Here is a 21,973-nt window from a genome sequence, read left to right as displayed (position 1 = left end):
GAAAAGGAAGGAGGGGAAGTGAAAAAGTGTCTCTCGGTGGGGGGGGGGTGGTATCCCTTGGGGGAAGTGGGTTGTTCCTCGCGAGACTTTGCCCTGCCCGCCTATCTTTTGTTGATAGCGTCGTGGCTCTTCGTAGTCGCTTCCTGCGGTCGTACGTATACGCGTGTGAGTACCTGTGTGTAGAGAGGGCCCCCTGACGCCGTCGCGGCTCTTTAGGAGTACGGGGGAACCGGAAATTGAGGGAGAAAGATAGAAGGGTGAAAAACGGAGGGAGAAGAGATGGAGAATCGCAGTTCTTGAGAAAGGATGGCCAGAAAAACAGACACGCGGAAGGAGAAAGGAAGCAAAGGTGCAGAGAAAAATGGGCCCGAGTGATATACTATAATAATATTGAGATGGATGCAGGAAGGAAGGAATGAGCTCCCTGTGTACGTGTGGTCTATATGTGATATATATATATATATATATATATATACTATATGTGCGAGAAATTGCGTACGTATGATCCAGGGCCGAGATGGAGTATTCCTGACGTTTCCCTCTTTTATATTTTGGAATATCCTCCTTCAGGTCGCACGGAAGCGCTACTTCGCTATTGTTAATACATCGGTACACCGCTGCTATGGCCTAGTTGTTAAACATAATAATGGATCTTGACAGAAACTAAGAATATCAATGCTGAGACGATCAAAAGATAACGCTATAAGTATATACTGCAGTTGACAAGTGCTCTTGTGAGGTCACTGATACGTATATAATCAAAAATATTGTCTATTGAATTGAGTCTAAATTTAAAAAAAAAAAAAAAAAAAAAAAACCCTTTTACTCTTAAATTGAGTTTGGGTTTGAGGAATATTTATTTGAACTATGCATGGTTTTGGTATGCGCCCGATTGATAATTGTCTTATTTTTCCTCGCAACGTCTTATTCAGGGAGGAAAGAGGATTCGCACGCAAAACCGAAACAGGGAGGAGCCCAAAGGACGCGGTGAAATAGAGGCAATTGTCGTTGGTGCCAGGGTCGGGTAATGCTTATCGGTAAATAACGCATTTCCGAAGCCAATTCCCTAGACAGGAGGCAAGCGTACGCGTATACACGCGCGTCCAAGGAAAAATGCGAAAGAAGCACAAATAGATAGATAAGGGAGGAACCGTCGACTGGTGCTCCCAAAAGAAACCGAGGGGAAGGATGGACGGGGAAAAAAGTGCGGGTGTGGGAGGACCCATAGCCCCCCCGGAGGAGACGCGTGTTTACGGGTGTAGCGCGCGCCGATCGGAATTAATGTTGACCCGAGGAAACTAGATTTATCCATTTATAGCGGAACTCGGTGAACTCGCGGCAGGAGCTACGGGAGGATCGAGTTATGTATCCAGTGTGAAATAGAGCTATCCCGCATAGCTATCCATCTCAATCGCCGGGCCGTACGGAGCCGCTTGTGTACGCAGGTGCCCCCCCCACACTGTATGCATATACACACCCACCCCCGATTCCCAAGAAACGCATTTCCCTTGTTCGCTCTCTTTTTGTCCCTGCTCTTCCTTCCACGCCACCTTTCTCTCGTCGTGGCAGCAGCCGTCCCTCTTTATTCCCATTCTCCTCCAGTTCTACCCTCACACAACGTTGGTTCGCCTTCTAGGTATGTGTATATATACACGTACGTGTGTGTATAGGCACCGGTTGGGCTGGTTAACGCGAAGCAGGTGCGCCGAGGGAGGAGAAGGGCGCGCCGCCGTGCAGAGTGGATTGCCAGCGGAGGCGTCTACCGAAGCTTCTGAAATTTTAAATGTCACCTTGGTTAAGTGCATCTCGACAGCCACCCCGACTCTCGGGACCTATGTGTATACCTATAGGCGTACACCCGATACGTGCGTGCATATATATTTATCGCTGCGCTACATATATAGACTATGGTACTCGAAAAGTGATTGCCGATCATAACTCGCGCTTGGCCTGAAATTTTCATTGCTCGTTTACCGCGGGATATCGTTGCGGGTTCAATCAATGGAAATCCATATCAGGATGCAGTATTCGTTAATGAAAATAATTCACGACGAATATCGCGGTGTAGGCAAACTTAATAAATCACGCCGCGCAACCCCTAGTATATAAAACGGTGTGTATGTATATACATACACGCAACATCGGAAGCGATCGCATGGCGAGTCTGATAAATTTGTCGGAAGAGAGCTCGTGGTGTACATACATATTACACTTGCCTATGAGTATATATATATGCACGACGGAGTTACGTATAGTCGATATGCCACGAGGGCCAAGCCCAAGCAGGTGTACGCTCGCGAACAAAAAAAAAAAAAGGAAAAAATCGCGACTCCGCGCGCTTGCATAATACAGCCGGCTGACTCTCTGCGATGCGCCACACGAACTCACTCTCTGCCCCGTAAATTTTTCACCGCTGGAATTCGCCATAGGGGGCCCAGAACAGTCGTCGATCGATTCGCCGAGGGAGAGAAAGCCGCGCGCGCTCTTACGAGTGCTGTATATTTTACGGCGGAAAGACATCGCGGAAGCATCTATATATGCCTGAACGGCGCGAGGGGAGGAGGGGGCGTTTGAAATTCCTCGGCTGAAGCGGAGGAAGTATGTATAGGTACGCGGACTCGCGTTTCATCGAAAAGGCGCGAGTGGAGCATGCAAAAATACACCAGACTGGCAGCGAAGAAAATACACGAGAGGGTGCGCACACCCGAGAAAGGCGAAGGGTTACTCGTAATGGGCGCCAAATCGACCCCCTCGACTCGCTGCCGATGTGCTCTCTCAGCCCTATTATATTATGGTGCACGTCGCGCTTTTCTCCCTCCAAAAGTCTATCTCTCGTTTCGTAAAATTATTTACCACACGGCACGTGACCTGCCTCAACATAGTATTATATCTTCGCCCCCTGAACTTGAACGTACATCAATGGCTGACTCTGTTGTATTTTATCTGTCGCTGTGATTGCGTCTCGAAAAGAGGTTGGATTATTCGGCCATTAATCCTGCGAAAGGTGGAGGGCTTGAGAAAATGTTTTTGTACATAGTGGATACTTGCAGGGTTCAGCACATCCAAAAATAATGAATCGGGCGCCAGGCTTGGGCCCACATGCTCGAAACGTAAGAGGAAGTGCATGGAAATAAAATGAAAAATAAAGACGGTTAACCACACCTCTTTTCCTGTCGGAGTACATGTACCTTGTGTACTACGCATTGGGATTTTTTTTGCCGAGTATGTATACGTACTACTCGCGCATCGATTACCTTTTTTTTTTAGTAGTGATTTCGACGTCTAATCAGCAACGGGAAAAAAACGGAATTGTCGATTCGACTCGCAGTTAGTTGGCTGTTTGTAGGTTCAAAGGGTTTCCGATTGCGCGCTGGGATCGATAAACCGATCTACAACCAATAGATTTACAGATGGCGCACAGCCGACGGTAACTAGTCGAACGGGTGGCTTATTTCCCTGCCAAGTAGGCACTGCCGGAGATTACCCTTCCTTCGACATCTTGCTCGGCTCCCTGTTCCCATCGACTCGCAAATAGCTCCTTTTTTCAGCCGCTATGGTGCTGTAACTGCTTGCTTTTTTTTTTTTTTTTTTTTTTCTTAACTATTCACACGAGTTCTGATCAATTTCGCGTTTTTTTTTTTTTTTTTTTTTTTTTTCAAACTTCTTGAAACGAGTTACACAAGTCAATGTGTAATAGGTATTCCACGTATCCAGTTACTCAATACTCATCATAAACATTTACTTGATAATGGATGCCAAAAAATCAATTGAAATTTTGCTCTCTGATGTTTCAGGAAATTCGGGTGACCGGGTCAGGACGAGCTTACTCGTTATACTGATGAGCGTGTCCGGCTTTGTCTATCTCGCCCACTGAAGCCTCTTTCCAAAGATCCAGACGAAGGTAAATATTAAATATTCATAAATGAAAAAAGTAAATCACTGGCTCACTATTTACTTATCGATTTGTATGTAAAAATTTTCCAAAGATTTTTTTAACGACAGATATTCTGAGGCATCAGCCGATCATTAATACATGCACGAGAATATGTAATCGTGAATAAATTTGCATACAACTAAATGATATGAATATTTTAAACATTTTTTTTTTTTTTACGTATGTTACAGTGACTTTTTTCAGCCAAAGAATCGGATGTGGATCAGCTACGAAAAAAAACTACCAGCGATGCATATCAGTCTCACGTGACTGTTTCACGCCAAAGAGATGATTCGCGACTAGTTCGCGAACGCAAATGTATGAAATTAAGCTGTACATAATATAAAAGGCGCCAGAGTTCTGTTAACAAAGGTTCAGAGAATATAAATGATAAATCGACGATTACGTTAGGGGAGTGTGATTTCACAATCAACATTTTATCGAGTAATTGTTTCCGCTCAATATTCAGTATTTCATGCAACAAGAGATAGTTTTATAGCGAAAAATTCGACATCCAAATAATTTTTTTTTTTTTTTTTTTTTTTTGAGTAAACGATTTCTCCCTATGATTTCGTTTTATTTTGCCTCTTCTTATCCGTAACGTCCATAAGTGAAGATATTTCAATAGTTCATGCAACAACGAGGCAATTAAATATATTTACACTACAAATTATAATGGAGCCTGTGAAAATATCAATATTGAATCAGAACTTTAATTACATAATAACAATATATTAATAAATATGTTCCATACATATATATTATGCAGGTGTACTGTACATAATATATACTTAAAGCGCACAATTTTTGCACATTTACGGTCGAAATTCTGCGATAAAAATTTTTCCAGTCAACATGTGTACATAAATTTCTATTATCTACAACAGAAATGGATGTAAAATAAGACAAATGGTAATTTGATATATATGTGTAATCATCAAGAAGTACTTGATAAACTGGATGTCAATTAAAGCAATTTTACAATGTAATCTTCACGTCAATGTACAACAAACGTAGAAATCCAGTGCGATACAATTCTTTGTATACGTGTTAATTTCATCTTCGTCATATTGCGGATGTAAAAAAGAAAAATTCGAGCACGTATAGGTCATCAAAGCAATCGTGAGTAATAAACCTAGTCTAGCAACTAATCATAAAAATAATACCAAATAAAACGTCGATATCATCACTGCATTCACGTGTACATGTATAATATAAATTGTCGTTGACTTATACCGAAAAACCCTAACTTGTGCGAATAAATAATGATTATTTATACAATAATAACAAAAAAGTGAGAGAGCTCGTGTAAATATAATGATAATGATTATTCTGTACAAAAAAAATATATACCTACACTAAATCGAGTTATGTCATTATTTTTTCAGCCTTAGAAAATACCAATGTTGAAGTAAAGTTGACGTGAGGGGCAAAAGATACTGTTAATTATGTGAAATGTCAAATAACTAAGACGTTTAGAGAAATCATGTTATTATTATTATTATTATTATTATTATTATTATTATTATTATTATTATTATTGCTATTTATATTGACGTGTTAGGAAACAACCAAACGTATCGATATGTTACGTGAAAAGCGTTTCGTTTTTCTTTTAAATAAAAAGAAAATAAAAAGAAAACTCATCATTAAGTCTGTTTCAATGAGTCACCCCTCGCCTCCCTTTGTATTTTCTCCTTGCAATTTTTTTTTCTTTTTATTCCAGACAAAATTACTTGTACAGTCCATCGAAGCACAGTAAGTTCTTGCAACGAAATTCGTCATAAATTTTTTCTCGATATCTCGAAAAAGCCGATGCATCACACGGTACACATACACACACCCACAGCCTCGCTTCTTCCATGCCGTAAATTCGACAATGGCCGCTCGTTCCGTGAAATCGACACTCGCCTCGAGCGCTCGTAAGAGCGACAGCGTTATTTCACATTTTACGAGCGCAGATAGGCGAGCCACTGGGGTAACTCGTAATCCCTCGCGGTTTCCCTTTTTCCCTTGTCATTTTCTCTCGTGTACTCATGAGCAGGAGGCGAAAAGGGCGGCAGCGCGACTCCATTCCACCGACCATTTAGATCTCCGACGAGACAAAAACTTTTGTTTAGCCAACTTTTTCACCGGTAAATATAAGCTTGCGTGCTCGCGACACGATGGCAACTCTTTTTTTTTTTTTTTTTTTTTTTTTATTTATTTTTCGCATGTCAAAGTTTTGCGGCACACATTTTTTCCTTTTCCCTCGATGCTTTGCGGCAACAATGTTCTCGAAAGTGCTTGATAAAGTAATCAGATGAAGAGAAAAAAAAAAGCCACGCTTATTTTGCTCCCACTGTTGGATCAATCGTTGACTCTCGTATGCTCTCCTGCAATCCAACTGCCGACAGCTGAAAACTTTGTTCATATTGTACGTAGGGATTATGTCACACGGAGCTCAGGAGGAATCCATCGATACCTTCGAGCCTGTCCTTTTTAACGTTGGAGAGGTTCAGAGTAAGTATGAACCTGCATGATCCACGGATGTAGGTCAAAGGTACAATTGTCCATTAAATAATGACTGTAGAATACAACAAAGCGCGTCGTCATCTCAAACGTGTTTGCCAAGATTCATGGCTGCTCCCGACCATTGTTATTTCCCCGCGCGTGGAAAAGTTTTTCTTCCCTAGGTGGTCAGGACTAACCGCAGAACTCGTTGGAGAAGATAAAGCGATAAGGTTAAGTGAAAAGGGAGAAGAAAAATGTACGTAAGGATAGTTAAAAAGAAAAAAAAAAAAGGCTCTGATGAATATGCTCATTTATGTACTTTTACTTGTGTCCTTGCATGATATTCAATTTGAAACGTACTCAACAAATAGTATCAGATACGCCCTTAGCAGATGACCAATGCACACGAGATTGGTCACAGTATTCATAATCCTCTATAGGTTGAGAGTTATTTCGTGCGGACACTTTTTTTGTTATAAACAGATAACTACTTTAACCCTTCGACGTACGGAATCGAGCTTACCCGAGCTCACGAAAATGCAACACCACCCCCTTCTATTGGACAAGTCTAATGAGACCCAAAGTTTAAAAATTGCCTGCGCGGCTTAACAAAGCTCTGCTCCACCAATACCAATTGGGCGGAAAGGGAGAGTTAACCGACGGGCGCAACCCCACTATCCGTACACGTATACACACGTGTGCCGTAGTGTAGGTACTGCGGTGGTGGCGGCGATAGAAAAGCTCCGAAAGCAGGTGCGTGCGCAAGCCCTGCGAGCGAGGACAATTGAGGGAGGGGTGGACCGAGGGTTTTCATGGAGGAGGGGGGGGTGCCTCACGCTCGAGGTTAACCCGTCAGTCGGTCAGTGTACGCGCGACCGAGTCAGGGGACACGAGCCCCCTCGAGCTCTTTCGTTCGTTCGGTTCGACGTATACCAACTCTCGCCAGAGCGTACCAGCTATTTCTCTCTTGTTCGAGCAACGCGAGTTTTGGTTTTTTTATTTGCAAGTGTCGATCGAGTGGCCCATCGTACGATGATAGAAATAACAAAATTGACATCCACGTATTGCTCGATCCTTGGTCTTGTTGCGCGTTGGTTGGAGAATTGCGTTGGAGTGACGGGTAGATTTTGAAGAATCGATTCTCGACGAAAGGTTAACACTACAGCCCGTCGTGCGTGTGCTCGTTATTGTCCCGCGCAAGTGAACAGTGCCGGGCCTGATGATGTAGCAAAAATAAATTCCATCGCGTTACCTATATACACTCTTTGAGTTTACTCGTTCGCTGTCCACTTACCATAAATGTTATACTTGTTTTTTTTTTTCCCCTCATTTTTACAGTAGTAAGGACACTTATTTGACGGTTGTCTATGTGAAGCGAGTGATTTCAACAACGCAAGTCAATTCCGCGGCTGACATGCAGCTTGGATGCAAAAATAATGCAGCTGCGTTACTTGCACGTTTCAGTGTCGGTGTACGACAGCACATTCTTTGCTCGTGGCTATAGTTGGCGTGTTTTCTGGTGACTGGAAGAAAACAATAAAACTCGGGTCGCACTCGTCAACAAGGATATTATATTATCGTATGGTACATATACAGAATATCGAGCAATGAGCAGGGGTGCACCAGTCGTCAAAGTTCATTGATCTCGTCTCTCGGCAACCGCCAATACATCGCGGCAGGAGCTGCGATGGGGGTCAAAGTGCGATTTTCCGGTGGCCCAGCTGGATTGTTGCTACGATCGATCCTCGCGCTCCTAACGTTGCCCCTGGCTGTGCCAGGTGAGTAAGACCCCAATACCCACGCTCTATCCATTGTACGCGTAAGATTTTTGATAAAAGTCCTTACGAATGAAAACGCACATTGTTTCACGGCTGACTTTAATAAGCAGCCGCGCATTGTATCAGCTTGAATCTCGTTGGGGGAAGCTGGACCGTCTGGCTCTCCGGGATGCGTACACCCATACGTGCAAATGATATTATTCATCGTTGGAGTTGTCGTTGTTACACGGACGAGGCTGAATAAATTGACGGTGAAACGCCGAGTTGGCTTTTGACTGCCAACTAACTCGATTGGGGCCTCACTGTGCGCGCAATTTCACACGAGCACGCGCGCGGCTAAATATACGTACACGTGTACAAGCCACATCCTATATACAGGCGTGCGTTTGTCCCACACGTTACGGCCATTCAACGCGCGCCCGGTTAAACTTTGATCAAACGACCCGAATTACTTGAATAAATCAACAATATACGACACGACAGCAGTCGCAACGAGGGGACTATGGAGCACGTATATTTTTGTAGTCACGGGTATACCCCCGGGCCAATCGCAAAGCGGCATCCGTTCATTTTCTTGTTGATTAGAATAGTAAAATTACCTAATGAGCGGTTTAATGGTACATTATATTATGCCAACGACAAAGAAACACATATACATACCCTTGAGTGTATACGTGCCTATGTAACCCAAGGCAAAGGACTTTTACACGAGTGATGATATGGCTAAGCCGAGAGGTGTAGGAGCTTGAACATACACTGTATATACATGTATTTATATGCTTTCGAGCAATTTCAATTCGAAACGATAAAAGTCTATATAATATAATTATGTATACGTGGGCAAAAAATATGGTTCACCGTCGTGTATATACGGTATAGAAGTACAGATATAAAATGCGGCTACAAACGAAAAACAAAAAAAATCGCGAGCGCTCGAGAGACCCCGAGAAAAGTTTTGCCATCTACTTCGGCCGATTAGCATACATCCGCGGTCGCGCACCTTCCCAGGACTCGGGTCGCATTGTTATTGGAAAAGTTGGATGGCCCCCGGCAGTTATCGCTTTCCGGACAAGTACTCCCACGAGGGAGAGAGAGAGAGCAGGTAAGAGGCCATCGCACCCCACTTGAGCTGCTGGCCTACCCGCACCTAGGATTGCCGCGAGTCTTGAGGATCCTCCTCCCCGGGTGGCTTGTCTGGCTCGGCGCAGGGACAGCTCCCCCTTCTCCTGGTATACACATCTCCTAGGGGACCGCGATTTTCCCCATACTGTTAAACGTGCCCGCGTGCCCCAAGGGCTAAAGTCACCGGGGCTTCGGGCTCCCCCGTATAAGTATACTCCCTATTTGCCGAAATTGCCCGGCCAAGTGTTAAACGCGGCTGTTATTGTGCGCCAAGCCGCGGTCCGGGTCCTATTGTGCATTAAACACTGCCCCGGGGAGAGTTGGTTGCGTAGGGGGGGCTTATTTGCTTCGAGTGTCCGGATTTACTGTTTGCGTCTCGTTTATTTTTCACGTGTACATGTATACCGATTGTTTGCTCGGGGCGTAAAACTTTGAAAAAAAAAAAAAAAAAAAAAACCAAAAAAATGCCATTTACCCCGAGCGTTGTGACTGAGAGATGGGGGTGGTTGCCACTTGGGTTTCCATTCAACGGAATAATTGTCCAATAGCTGTGTTTCGAGGGAATTATTTTTCACCTCCAGCACGATTTCTCGCGTCCACCAAAGAGCCAAGACGAAAGAGGTCGATGCGGGCGGGCACTCGTTATTTACCCTTGGGGAGTTGAAAAAAAGCTTCTCGAGGTTTTTTTCCCTTAAGGTTCCATAAACGAGGGATCTCGAGACTTGCGTCTGTTGCAAGAAAAAAAAAAGAAAAAGAAATGGCTCAGGTTTCAATTAATCTTGGCACTGTACGACTCGGCACAAAAAGTAGCAAAGATCAGAGAAGACGCAGGGTAGGAAGGGAACGGAAGGGTTTTGGGGGGGGGGGTCGAAGATGAAAGGGGTGAAGTGGAATTTTGCCCTGCGTAAGGTCGAAAGGGACAAAACACGAGAGGAGGGGGAGGGGGAGCGTACTATATGCACAGTAACACGCGAAAGGGACGAGAGAGCAGGAGCGACCGGGAGCGCGTAATTTCCATTTGTATTCCAACGAGGGCGCTGAGTGAAACTTAGTGCCCGCGCCGTAGATCTTTATTCAGGGAGCACCCTCTCACACCTATAGCCCGCGCATCTTCATTAGCAGTATCCCTGCTGGCAGAGCTCTTTGCTCCCAGAGAGCTCCTCGCTGTGCCGTTGTCGTCGTCGCTACCTGCAAGATAGTATTGTTTGCCGTAGTCACTGTAACGGCCCATAGGTTATACGCACAATTATTCATGCACCACGAGGAGTAAGGGGTGGATGCGCGGTAATAGCCAGGAGAAAAATAATAATCTCTTTTGGTACAGCTGGGAAAATCTCGTTTCGTCGAAAGAGTTGACTGCTCGATTTATCCGTGACCGGGGAGATTCGTGTTATCCGCACGGGCTACGTATATTCTCTCATCGGCGACGTCTCCATGGGTGCATCGCGTTGCTCTCGGCTCTTTCGGACTAGGAGCAAATCTATTCGCGCTTCCCACCGTATTACTAGCTGGAGCGTTCTAGTTGCTCACTCCGAGAGAATTTTATTTTCTTTTTCTTTTCTTTCTCTGCTTTCTTTTCCGCGAGTTTCACTTGTCGGGTGATACACAAGTGCACTTACATATCTACGGCGAAGCTGGAACAATATTCCTACTGACGGGTACATCGCACCCCGACGTAGGTACTTGACTCGATAATGGCCCATGCGCTTTAACGAAACTCGATTCTCTGTGCAGTCGATTGGCTCTGCCGGCTCGGCTGGGTTTATCGTGAAATTTTTCTTTTTTTTTTTTTTTTTCCCTTCCTCCCGCAGTCTTGCTCCTTTTCCGCTCAAAGTTCCGAGTTGTTCGGTTTCTATCTGAATAATCAAGTTTATCGCCGAGTCGACCTCTTTTTTCATCCTTTTTCATTTAGCATCGCTAATTTTATATTCTTTCGCTACTGTATTTTATTTCATACCATTCCAGTGGCACAGTAATATGACACCAAAAACTTAATTAATTACTTAATTAACAGACAGATAATTAGTTTGATGCAAGAAAAAAAAAGAGAAAAAAGCTCACCCCCACCCCCATTCCATGGTTACGTGTAAAGGTACAAAATGACAAGGTAATCAACGACCGGCGAAACGCAATGTTTGTTAATCCAGCTTTTTTTTTCCCCCACGAGTACCAAGATTATACGCATTCCAGACACGTATGGCACCTCTGTATGCACGTAAACGTACACACGTACCAACCCCCGTACACACGCAGGAGGCATCGCCAGCTCATCGACTTTGCTGCAATTTAATCCCATCCCGCTTTAAGAGGCCATACGCCCAGCCCCTACCCACGTCACGTCCTAGTTAAAGCGCGTATAAATTACGCGTGGCGCGACTGCCGCATACGAGTCGCATTACATACATACATACGTGTACGAGCGTGGGGGCCAAGCCCCCTTGAATGGCTTCATTACGCCTCGCACTCGAGATCGGAAATTTGTATACATGTGAGCGCACTGTGTCCCCCTCCCAACCTCTGCCCCGGTTTTCGTATCTCTTCGAGTATTATACCGCCGCGACGCTCCCACTTTTCTCGGAATCTCGCGCGTGAACGCGGAAACCTATACATATATACGTGTACTGACTCGCAGCAAAACGCAACGCCGTAAAATTGATAACGCCTTGCGGAAGTTACTTAAATAATCTTTTAACTGAACACTCTTTAACAGTCACGCTTTTCTTACCGTACATCGGCTCAAAGGCAATCCCCTCTTGTTTAGCTTTAAACCGGCAAGCAATGATTAAGTAGTAAAAGCCGGATACGGTCAGACGCGGCTCTCGTTGTTCGTCGTCCTCTTTCTCCGACGACTCGCCAAGGGATTTCTTTGCCCCTGGATGTTGTTTCAGCCTTGGGCAAACGTCTCCCGTGAATTTAATTCGGCAAAATTTCGGGTATGGAAAATTGATCCGTTTATTTTTAATACTGTTGCAAAAGGGAGCGGACGGATAGTCGAATGATCCTATTAGCAATGGAAAAAAAAAAATAAATAAAACACCCAACCTCCCCAGAGAGTCCCCGTGGAGAATAAAATAAAGGGAGCGTATCTCCTCATCGGGGAAAAAGCATACCGAGGACACAGCTTTGATCTTTTGCGCGGTAATTATACTTGGAGTTTGCAGTGACACGAAAATATCTTCGATAATGAAGAAAATACCCGGCGTTGTTTGTAGCTGTTCAACTGATTTTTGTTTGATAACATTAAACGGGATTTTCCAAAAAATACGGGCAACCGGAGTAAACCTTGGGATCCTTTCACAAAGCTATACAAGACGCGCCTTAAAGAAAAGCCGAGGAAGAAGAAAAGAGCGATTCTCGGAGCTGTCGTGGACGCGCAATCGTGAATATCCCGCGCTCCGGCCCCTTGTGCAACTGCTACGTGCCGTCGTTTTTTTTTGTACTACGCTGTAGCGCACTGTAAGTAATATATCCATGTGCATGCATTACTGTACAAAGGGCTCTCTTGTTCCCCCTTCAGAAATTAACAAAATACGGTAATTAAAGAGGAAGCTATGTATTGGGGCATGACTGTATAAATCGCACTGATCTACGTACATCACTGTCACTTTTGTCGATAAAATTAATTAGTCCCCACTCGACAGCCCATCGCCTCATTTGCCCTCTTGCATCCTCGAAGCGGAAAAGGAAACGAAAGGCGTAAGGGTGAAAAATACGAGAATCAAGACAGCGCGCTCGAATGCGTATTCTCTCTAGACTCCGTTGAGTCGGTCGCAGGTATACATATATAGGCCCATTATTCGTATCGTCCGCTCAAAGGTGGGCAGAGCTGGGAGAGTGTCTTCGAGAGGACCCCGATTATCGAGTGTTACAAAAGAGTCGCGCACTCGGACGAGACCCTTGAGGGCCTCCCTTTACCGCATCTCCCTTCGCGAGTGCGCACTGTACGCATATCGAGCACTACCGCCAGCCCTCCCTTTTGACGGTCTTCTTTGATGTTCCGTGTATTGCGTGCTCCAGAGACAGCACCATTGTTCGATCGCACGCGGTGGCACTTCCAAGTACCAGAGTGTGGCTCTTCTGGCTTTTTTGTTTTGTTTTGTATGTACCTCCCTTTCGCTCCGATGAGAAGAGGTGACTCCATTTTTTCTCCATGTAAAGCTACAGCGCTAACGTTTTTCTTTCGCTCTCCCAGTGTAACAAGTATCAAAGAACGAAACGAGGAGTATGTGGGCGTCACGAAAAAACTCGCATTTGTTCGGAAAAGGAGGATGTAACGGCTATTTGATTTTCCTGTACATCGGAACCATGTTCTGTTAGAGTCTTGAATAATGCAAAAATTTCGAGCATTAAAAGTAGCTTGAGGAAAAATTTACATACGCACACGTGCCCCACTGTATTCTTAAGATAAGTCACTGCAAAACTTGTCCCCGTCCTGACAACACTTTTATCCTGAAAAAGTTACGGAAAACAGCAACTAAATAATCAAGCCCGCATTAAAGATTGATGAGGCTGGAGTAGAAAATCATGAAGGTGGAATAACCCAACAATTGCCACTTGTCTTTTCTCCAATTATTTCTCGTGTAAACAAACGTTGTTGGATTAATCGTGGTGTTCTTGACTCGCGTTATTTCTTATCATACCCCACGCGTATCGTACGTGTTGAGTTTCAAGGAAAGGGTTTTTTTTTTTTTTTTTTTTTTTTTGAACAACATATCCCAACACACATCACATGATTCGTAACCCTGCATTTGTTCGAAACAAAAAAGAATGAACCATACATATAGATTCTGAGACGAGATATTACCTTGATTGATGGAGCATGAATATTTGCCCAGCAATCGGGAGGTAGCCCGTTTGAATTTCATCATTGAAATACCCAACCTTGAAATTGCAAATTGAAACCATCATGATGAGTAGTTTGTAAACACCTGCTTCGCTATTTGCCGACACTGAACCAGATATAAGCGATACATTAGCGGCGCAGAAAAAGTTTAATTTGCAAGGAATTATACATGTACATATATACGTGTACTTTTACAATTTAGAGAATGCCCGGGTCGACCGCAATACGTACATACAGATGCATCGCTGCAGTACTACGCGAGATGGGTCAACGAGTTCTTAATCCGATAAGCCAAGCGGGCGATATCAGCGCGAGACCGGGTAAAGAGGGACAGATAGAGCGGAAACGCGGAGGAGTTCTAAATGAAACTAGACTGAGTTAGCTTTGGCTATAACATCACGTTTTTCTCTCTCTCTCTCTCTCTCTCTCGTGCATTCAGTGGCCATTAACGCTGCTCAATGTTGTCGTTTAACGTAATAGCTCAATTCGACTGGCGTGTGTACGCGGTATCGATCGTCAAATCTGCATGTGTGTATATGAGTGCATACAACATGTTGGCGTGCGCGCGTTGGTCGTGCGAGTATTATAAAAACTCCAAAGGGGGGCCCCACAGCTACGTGGACCAGGCGCCAGCGGGGACATTCCACTCCCACGTCGTGCGCGGCTGTAACCATACTCGTGCACGCTATCGTGGGTTAAGTCAGTCGATCTAATGGCAAAGCTCGACTATAGGACATTGGATAATAATACGGTTAATACCAGACGCGAGTGAGAGATTTGCAGCATTGCCCTTTGCTTCCGATTAAACAGAAATCAAAGTAATAAGATCAGTCCTAGGGATCCGATTGAAGACAATAGATTGTCCGTGTGTACGGTATACAAACAATTCGGGGTCTTTGCCCTCCGAAAGCCGGAAAAGTGGGTGCATAAATTCCCAATCTCCGTCTGACCAAAGTCGATTTCTTCCACTTGTTTTCCTCAAAAGCTCCCGGGCGTTTCTCTCGGATGATGTGTGTACCGTATTACGATAAAGTCATTAACCCAAAACTATCGAGTATCCGACTCATCGGAACTCGTACAGTAGTGGCATGGGGTTCTCGCAATGTACCTCCGATTGTGTTTTCGACAGGAGCCCGAGCAATCAACATAACGACGGTCGTGATACCGAGCTTGATAAAGGCCGGCAGCCCGGAGCCGGTGATTCTCGACTGCAAGTACGAGCTGAGCAGTTCGCTGACCAAGGGTCTGGTGATCAAGTGGTACGTCAACCAGGACCTGATCTACCAGTGGATCTTCGGGAGTAAGCCCTCTGGCTCGGATGAGTTCCAAAAGTACATAGACGATACGTTCAAGGCGAGCGACGAGCCCCACAGCATGTACAGGGCGGTCAAACTCGTGAGGCCCAGTCACGAGCTCAGCGGTGACGTCAAGTGTCTCGTATCGACCATGTACGACGAGGTCCAGGCTGTTAGAAAAATGCTCGTTTACTGTGAGTATGCCTTTCGTTTCTCGTGTCGTACCATATCATTTTTCAACTTTCCTGCGATTTCCAATAAATTTGGGGGGGTTTTTCTTTTTTCTTCTCATCCCTTGATCAAACGCTTAAAGATTCGAGCCATTCAAAATACTTTATCTATTTGAAGGATTAAACAGGCTCACATGATAAACAATTGCTCGAATGTGGCTCTTTGCTAAATTACTTACGTAAAGTATACACGAGGAACAAAAGCGAGGGGCCGCGCACTTTGAAGTCTTTTGGCGACTTCCGAGATCTTTGAAAGACTTAGAATGACTTACCAAGTCTTTTTTAATGACTTCAAGGGTGCGCAGTCCCTCGAACAAAAGTCACTGTCAATTATCGTCGAACTACTAAACTTTGATAACCAGCTTGAAACTTTGGCATCGCGCCGCCAGCAATTGACCCAATAATGGAAAAACAGAGTTGCGGTCATTGTTGTTGTTGTTGTCGTCACTACTACCGCCGCGCCGTGACGAGACAAAGGAGGGTGTATATACATATATAAGGTGCTTATTCGGCCACAATTCTCTTACCGGGGCCGAGCCACGCGTACTTATGTACACAATTCCAGTACCACGTCGTACGATGCCGAGGGTGGGTATAGAGGGAAGGAGGGTAGGGGTCGAGTCGAAAGCCGATTTAGCGCTTACCCGTTGGAAATCCGCGGGAAACAACTGCTCGGAATCCCATCAAAACCCAACCCAGCGTCTAAGCCTGTTTCCTCTCGCTCCGCACAGTTACCCATCTACATGGTATACACGCACACATGCCCCCGTTCCCTGCCTGTCTCGTCCTCGGTCGCGAGGTAGCCGCGATTTGCAACTGACAGATGAGGCGGCCGTCCCGCGTGAAACAATCGGTATTTAGTGAACGTCAATCGAAAAGTTCGTTCATTCATACGCGTGTATACCCTGAGTCTGTCACGAGGCTGCCGTACATATTTTCCAACGATTGCCGTTTATACGCGCGACAGTCGATTTCACGCTGCCGCACACTCGCCATCGTTCCCGCGGCGATTTCCAATTTGTTCGTCGTTTTTGACTCGAAAACTTCACGAGAGCACTGCACGTCTGTCGGAGCACGAAACGGCGCCGGCTCTGGATTAATGGATGAAAATTAAGAAGCACGCGGTTAGTCGCGATTCAACCGAATGTGGTATATCGATCGAGTAGACGAGTACATTGATTGGTAATAGTATCCAAGACTCGTATTTTCCTTCAACCATGTTCTTGAAAATCGAAGCTGATTTTTTCCAACGCGTAGCGTAAGAGGAGGAGACGTGCAACTACTATACTATGGCGTTTATAATTTACATGTACCCAGATAAGGGTTCCCATTCAGCTTTTCCGAGTGAATCCTCGAGAAATCGGGGGCCGTCCATATTCATCCAGTTCCGGATTTTTCTCTCAATTACTTTGAACAGCTTCTTTACCAAGAAGCCGACGGACTCACCACTCACCCCTGACTTTCAATCCGTTGGTTAAAAAGCGTCGCTGACATACTCGTCCAAGCTAGAGTACAGTGAACAATAAAAATGGTGATGCTGCGCCCACGCGTGCAGTACGCGTTGTATGTACTCGTAACGAAGAAAAGGGTCCTCATTTTTTTTCTTCCAAAAGTCACCTTACGCTATGCACTATACGACACATCTACGGATCTGCGTCTGCAATTCATCTCGAGAAAGATTTTCCATCTACCCCCTACCACTACGCACCCGACTGTTCGCTACGGCGCTCCTCTTTTGAGGAGCAGCCACGCGAAAGCAAACATGCTTACACAGCTTTCGCTCGTAAACGAAAATGCTTGGGCGCTTTCGGAGCAGCGGAAGCTAATGTGCACACATACACACGCTAAAAGCACTTTGCCGCAACGAGTCTAGCGAGTGCTCGCTCAGAGCATCCGGGAATGCATAATTTGGGAGAATCAGAGTGTATACACGTGAAACATTAGAGAAGGACGCCCCTGGATTTAACTTGTGGTGGTCCAACTTGGTGGGCATTCTTGCATCAGCAACTAACTTACGTATCGCGGCTTTCTTGAATTTTCGTCCAAAAGTGACTTTGGGCGTTTTCGCGATTGTGACAACGAACATGCTCATGAAAATTCATTCGGAAAAAGCTTCGGACACGGTTGGTTAAGCTGCGCGCTCGCCGTGTTTCGCGTCTGCAATCCCCAACCGCTTACTCGTGTGTGAGTCAACCATGAAAGTATACAGGGGGTACCATTCAGCGATTTTCATGTTTTTTTTTTTTTTTTTTTTCTTCTTCTTGCAGCTCCGGAAAAGAGTTTCAAATTTCTCAACCCCGTACCAAACAATGCCACAAACGAGCTCACCTTTGCTTGTCTGGCGGAAGATCTGTATCCACGGCCTCAAATTAAAATTAAGTTGCATCGAAACAGGTGAGACGCATCTCTTGTTCGTTTGCAAAGCTATTGCATATGTTGAGTCCTCACGGAATATCGAATTTCAACATTTATACTAAATCCTAGGACTTGAGAAAAACATACGCCATTTGAGAACACATTTTTTACATTTCGTTCAATAAAGTCTGTGTGGTTTTTATTTTATTTTATTTTTTTATCAATAATTTAAATTAAACCGCATGAATCGGGGGGGATAAAAAATGTTTCGAGGGCTTTTGGTGTTGTCAAAGCTTGCGCTTGACTGTGGATTTTTGTGATTATACAGGAAACCAATGGACATCGCTTATAAAGAATACTACGAGAGCAAATTGGACGGACGGTACAAGGCCAAAGCCGCGGCAGCGATCAAAGCTGACAAAATAGAGCTGCCAGCGATATTTCAATGCGAGATTTCCATCCCGGAAGCCAATTATACGTCCGTACAGGAATACGTCTATAACGGTAATAAAAATTTCTCTAGTGTGGAATAAATTATTCGCAAAAAACAAGCTCTAACGTGAAACGTTGCAAAAAAATGACAAAGAAAATATTTGTTTTACGTTATCATTGCAAAATTCATGTGTGTATGAACTTTGTTTTTTGAGCTGTATATTTTGGAGGGAGGAAAAAAAAGTAGTAGTTTCAACGTTTATTGCACGATGAAGTATTAACACACAATGAATAAAACGAATATTTTATGTATCACTGAGCAACCCAATTCTTAGAATCAAAGAAAACTTCTTCACCCTCATTCCGCTAAATATTTTCTTATAAGTAAAAAAATATAAGTTAATTGAAAATAATATTTTATTAAATTAAAATTTTCTTTTTTTAATTACGAATTTCTCATTTAGTTGTACGAAATGTATTTTGGATCGACTAAATTTGTTTCAATTAAAAGAAAATATTTAACGGAATGAGGGTAAAGAAACTTTCTTTGATTCTAAGAATTGGGTTGCTCAATTCTTAAATTTATTTGCTGACAAATAAAGAGTATCTGAGAATAACACTCGTTTGTCGCTTTTATTGAAAATCCTATGAATATTTATTGCACCATGATATAACAAAAAAAAAAAAAAAAAAAAAAAAAAAAAAAATTTATTCACTGCTTCATTTGTCGTTTGTTTGATTACACCAACAAAATAACGCGAAATGAAGTTTTTTCTCCGGTCCATTGTAGTTTAATACGTGCAAAAAGTTGACAAACTGAATTTCCGTCGCGAGCGGCCTTAAGCAAAGTTCAAAAGTTGCCCGTGCGCAGCGAGGAATAAAGCGAATGCAGAGCGACATTGGTCACTAAAGCGCGGCTAATTAATTTAAGCTACCTTTGAAAAAGAGTTTTTACGACGCTGTACAGTACTGCGCATATAGTTTGCAATGCAAGGCTCGTCCAGCAGGCCATTAACCACAATGACGAAGCTGGCAACCCCGGGGAAATGGAGGATCCGGTACTTTATCTTTCTCGCCCGTGCCGTGACCGAAAACTTTTTCAAACACTAATCTGGAATATTTTTTCATTATTACCGTCCAACGGAATATTGGGGCGGTGTTTTTTTTTTTTTTTTTTTTTTTTTTTTTTTTGCTACTCTTTGCGTTTTATCACGGGAGAGCGAGGTTTTTCTCAATAATCGAGGATGAATATCGTTTTAATGAAGAACACACACTAAATAATTAACAGCCTCGTTTTTTTCCTCAAATTTCAGGCAGTCATGTTCCCTGTCTGTCTTTACTATTAATAACACTAAACCTCGTCACGTTAAAGAGGTACTAATGGAGACAAAAATTTGTGTCAACAATATGTCCAAGTGCCTATACTAGGAGTCAGTGAGTGGACGGATACTAAAATATGATAGAAGATATTGAAATTAATGATATACAGAACCTTATAGTTGAGTATGTGGAAAGTGATGAAATGATGACGAATAAATAAACTAATGTAGAGGAATAAATGGGAAATAAATAATAATGATCATGAAAAACTTTGATCGTATTAAAAAGAAATCTTATAAATCACCCAAAATTAAGGTGTTGCCAATTTGTGTTTTAAATAAATGTTAATTAATGTTAAAATGGATATTATATAATGTGTGTGTAAGTGTTCAACAAAAAAAGTTTAGATAATTAATGCTCGTACAAGAGGCTCTGTATATAAATACGTATATATATATACACCATCGTTTCACAAAATTTCAAATAATTTTATGGATTTGTTGATAAATTTTATAAATTAGCTGATTTTTTTCAAACGATTCAGCCAACAAGAGTCAAGTAGCTTAAATTATTTTACGATTGTTATTTCAATATTAAAGTACGGCTAGATTAAAAAAAAAAAAAAATCTTTCAACGTAGCCCTTGTTATTGTTCAGTACTGTAAATATATGAATGTATAAATATAGTTATGAAACTCAGTTCATTTCGATTATATGAAATTTATATAATATTTTTTACATTGAGATTATAATAAGTTTAACGAAGTAATAAGAAAACGATTAAGTATTTCGAATTGAAACTTTATTGTATATTTATGATGCACTGATGCAGTAAATATTATAATAAATTTGTATCATGAAACAAAAAAATTTTTTTTAATAATGAACCAAACAAAATCCTATAATACTCCCGCAACTATTTAAAGCAAGGCAGAAAAAACTTTTGTTAACAATTTGCTTTGTTTTTCGTAGCATGGTGGAAAAAAAACAATGGTGCATCTACATTCTTTTATTGACATGAAGTTGAATATTATTTTATTTTTAATACTTTTTTACCATTACACGTATGCTCCACTCCTAATTCCTCGAAGCTTCTATATCTTAGCTGCCTGTTGTACGGCAACCACGCATCCATACGGTTGTGTCTTGTGGTGTTTTCTCGTGAGCTCAGGGATCCCTACAAATTGTACATGATTTCAGATCCAGAAATCCATTGTGTACGGTTTTTAAATAAAATTCATTAATGATTAATCCAACGTCAGCCTCTAAATTTTCAAGGCAAACATCTCGTTAATTGTAAAACCCTTGATGCTACGTAAACTTTTTTTGTATATTTTTTAAACATTTAGGAAAATTAACCAAAGCTTTTATTCGGACACTTTGGAACTTATGAGAACATTTTTTTTCACTTATTTACTTTTATCATTGAAAAATCAGAGAAAATTGTTACTTTTGTCAATCGTAGCATTGTCCAGAAAGGGTTGAATACATGCAAATTATGAAATTCACCAACACAACTTTCAACTGAGAATGAAAGGAACAAAATATAATACTGCTGAACAGAAGATTCTGAATTGATTATCAAACTAAATTTCATCTGAACTTTACAGAGCTTTTTACGTGATGTTTTCATCAGTCCCAGTTGAAAAAAAAAGAAAAAAAAAATTATTACAACTATAAAAAGAAATTTTGTTTACTCATTGAATTTCCCTCGCGCGTGATAGTGATGCCCAAAAACCCTTGATCTCCATTATTTTTGAATCCGCACAAAGGACGCTTATTTTATTTATTTATTTTTTTTTTTTTTATCGCTCCGTCTATACCAAAAAGCAGCCCTGCACCACAAAATTACGAATCTCCAGCAACTTACTGTTATAAAACTCGGTACTTTTGTACGCGTGTACATTATTATGTGTAGCCATTACTCATTGCAGATACCCCGAATAACTTTTAGCTGGCAAAGGGAGAGAGAACGGCAGCGCGCGTTCACGTAACCGTAACGCACAGCTTGCGTAATGTTATAATTGAAGCGGACGCTATTGCATTTTTTTTTTCCCCTTTCGGGCGCGACTGAGCGATCACTTTTGTACATACGAAGATTGCCGAAGGCAGTATGAGCAAAAAAATGCCCGAGCGCGAGTTTCGCTTTATGCGAAGGGCCCCGAAGGCGAC

The 21,973-nt window shown here is 42.8% G+C and overlaps 2 protein-coding genes across 3 annotated transcripts in view; both read left to right on the top strand.

Moving 5' to 3' along the window:
* LOC106635989 (uncharacterized) overlaps positions 1 to 3,895 on the top strand; it is a 49,780-nt gene extending 45,885 nt beyond the window's left edge. For both annotated transcript variants that reach the window (XM_089589642.1, XM_014348202.2), the window contains one exon: positions 3,795 to 3,895. In XM_089589642.1, coding sequence (XP_089445768.1) covers positions 3,795 to 3,874 — 80 coding nt within the window. In that variant the 3' untranslated portion in view covers positions 3,875 to 3,895. The remainder of the gene's footprint in view (positions 1 to 3,794) is intronic.
* A 4,112-nt stretch (positions 3,896 to 8,007) lies between these two features.
* On the top strand, positions 8,008 to 20,506 carry LOC106636010 (uncharacterized). Its single transcript, XM_014348237.2, has 5 exons — positions 8,008 to 8,205; positions 15,300 to 15,659; positions 17,963 to 18,089; positions 18,379 to 18,554; positions 19,796 to 20,506. The coding sequence occupies exons 1-5, from the start codon at positions 8,115 to 8,117 to the stop codon at positions 19,861 to 19,863; spliced, it is 822 nt and encodes a 273-aa protein (XP_014203723.2). The 5' UTR covers positions 8,008 to 8,114; the 3' UTR covers positions 19,864 to 20,506.
* Positions 20,507 to 21,973: the final 1,467 nt, after the last annotated feature.

Source organism: Copidosoma floridanum, unplaced genomic scaffold (assembly GCF_036245765.1).
Source record: "Copidosoma floridanum isolate Cflo_tuat_1 unplaced genomic scaffold, Cflo_Japanese_pri ptg000009l, whole genome shotgun sequence".
Classification (NCBI taxonomy): Eukaryota; Metazoa; Arthropoda; class Insecta; order Hymenoptera; family Encyrtidae; genus Copidosoma; species Copidosoma floridanum.
Note: the sequence above shows the minus strand (reverse complement) of the source record. Positions and strands in the feature narration are given on the sequence as shown.

Excerpts from the sequence above, each read along its gene's own strand:
- LOC106636010 (XM_014348237.2), top strand. The coding sequence starts at position 8,115 with ATGGGGGTCAAAGTGCGATTTTCCGGTGGCCCAGCTGGATTGTTGCTA. Across the intron at positions 15,660-17,962 it reads TAGAAAAATGCTCGTTTACT|CTCCGGAAAAGAGTTTCAAA; the intron begins GTGAGTATGCCT and ends TTCTTCTTGCAG. Across the intron at positions 18,090-18,378 it reads ATTAAGTTGCATCGAAACAG|GAAACCAATGGACATCGCTT; the intron begins GTGAGACGCATC and ends GTGATTATACAG.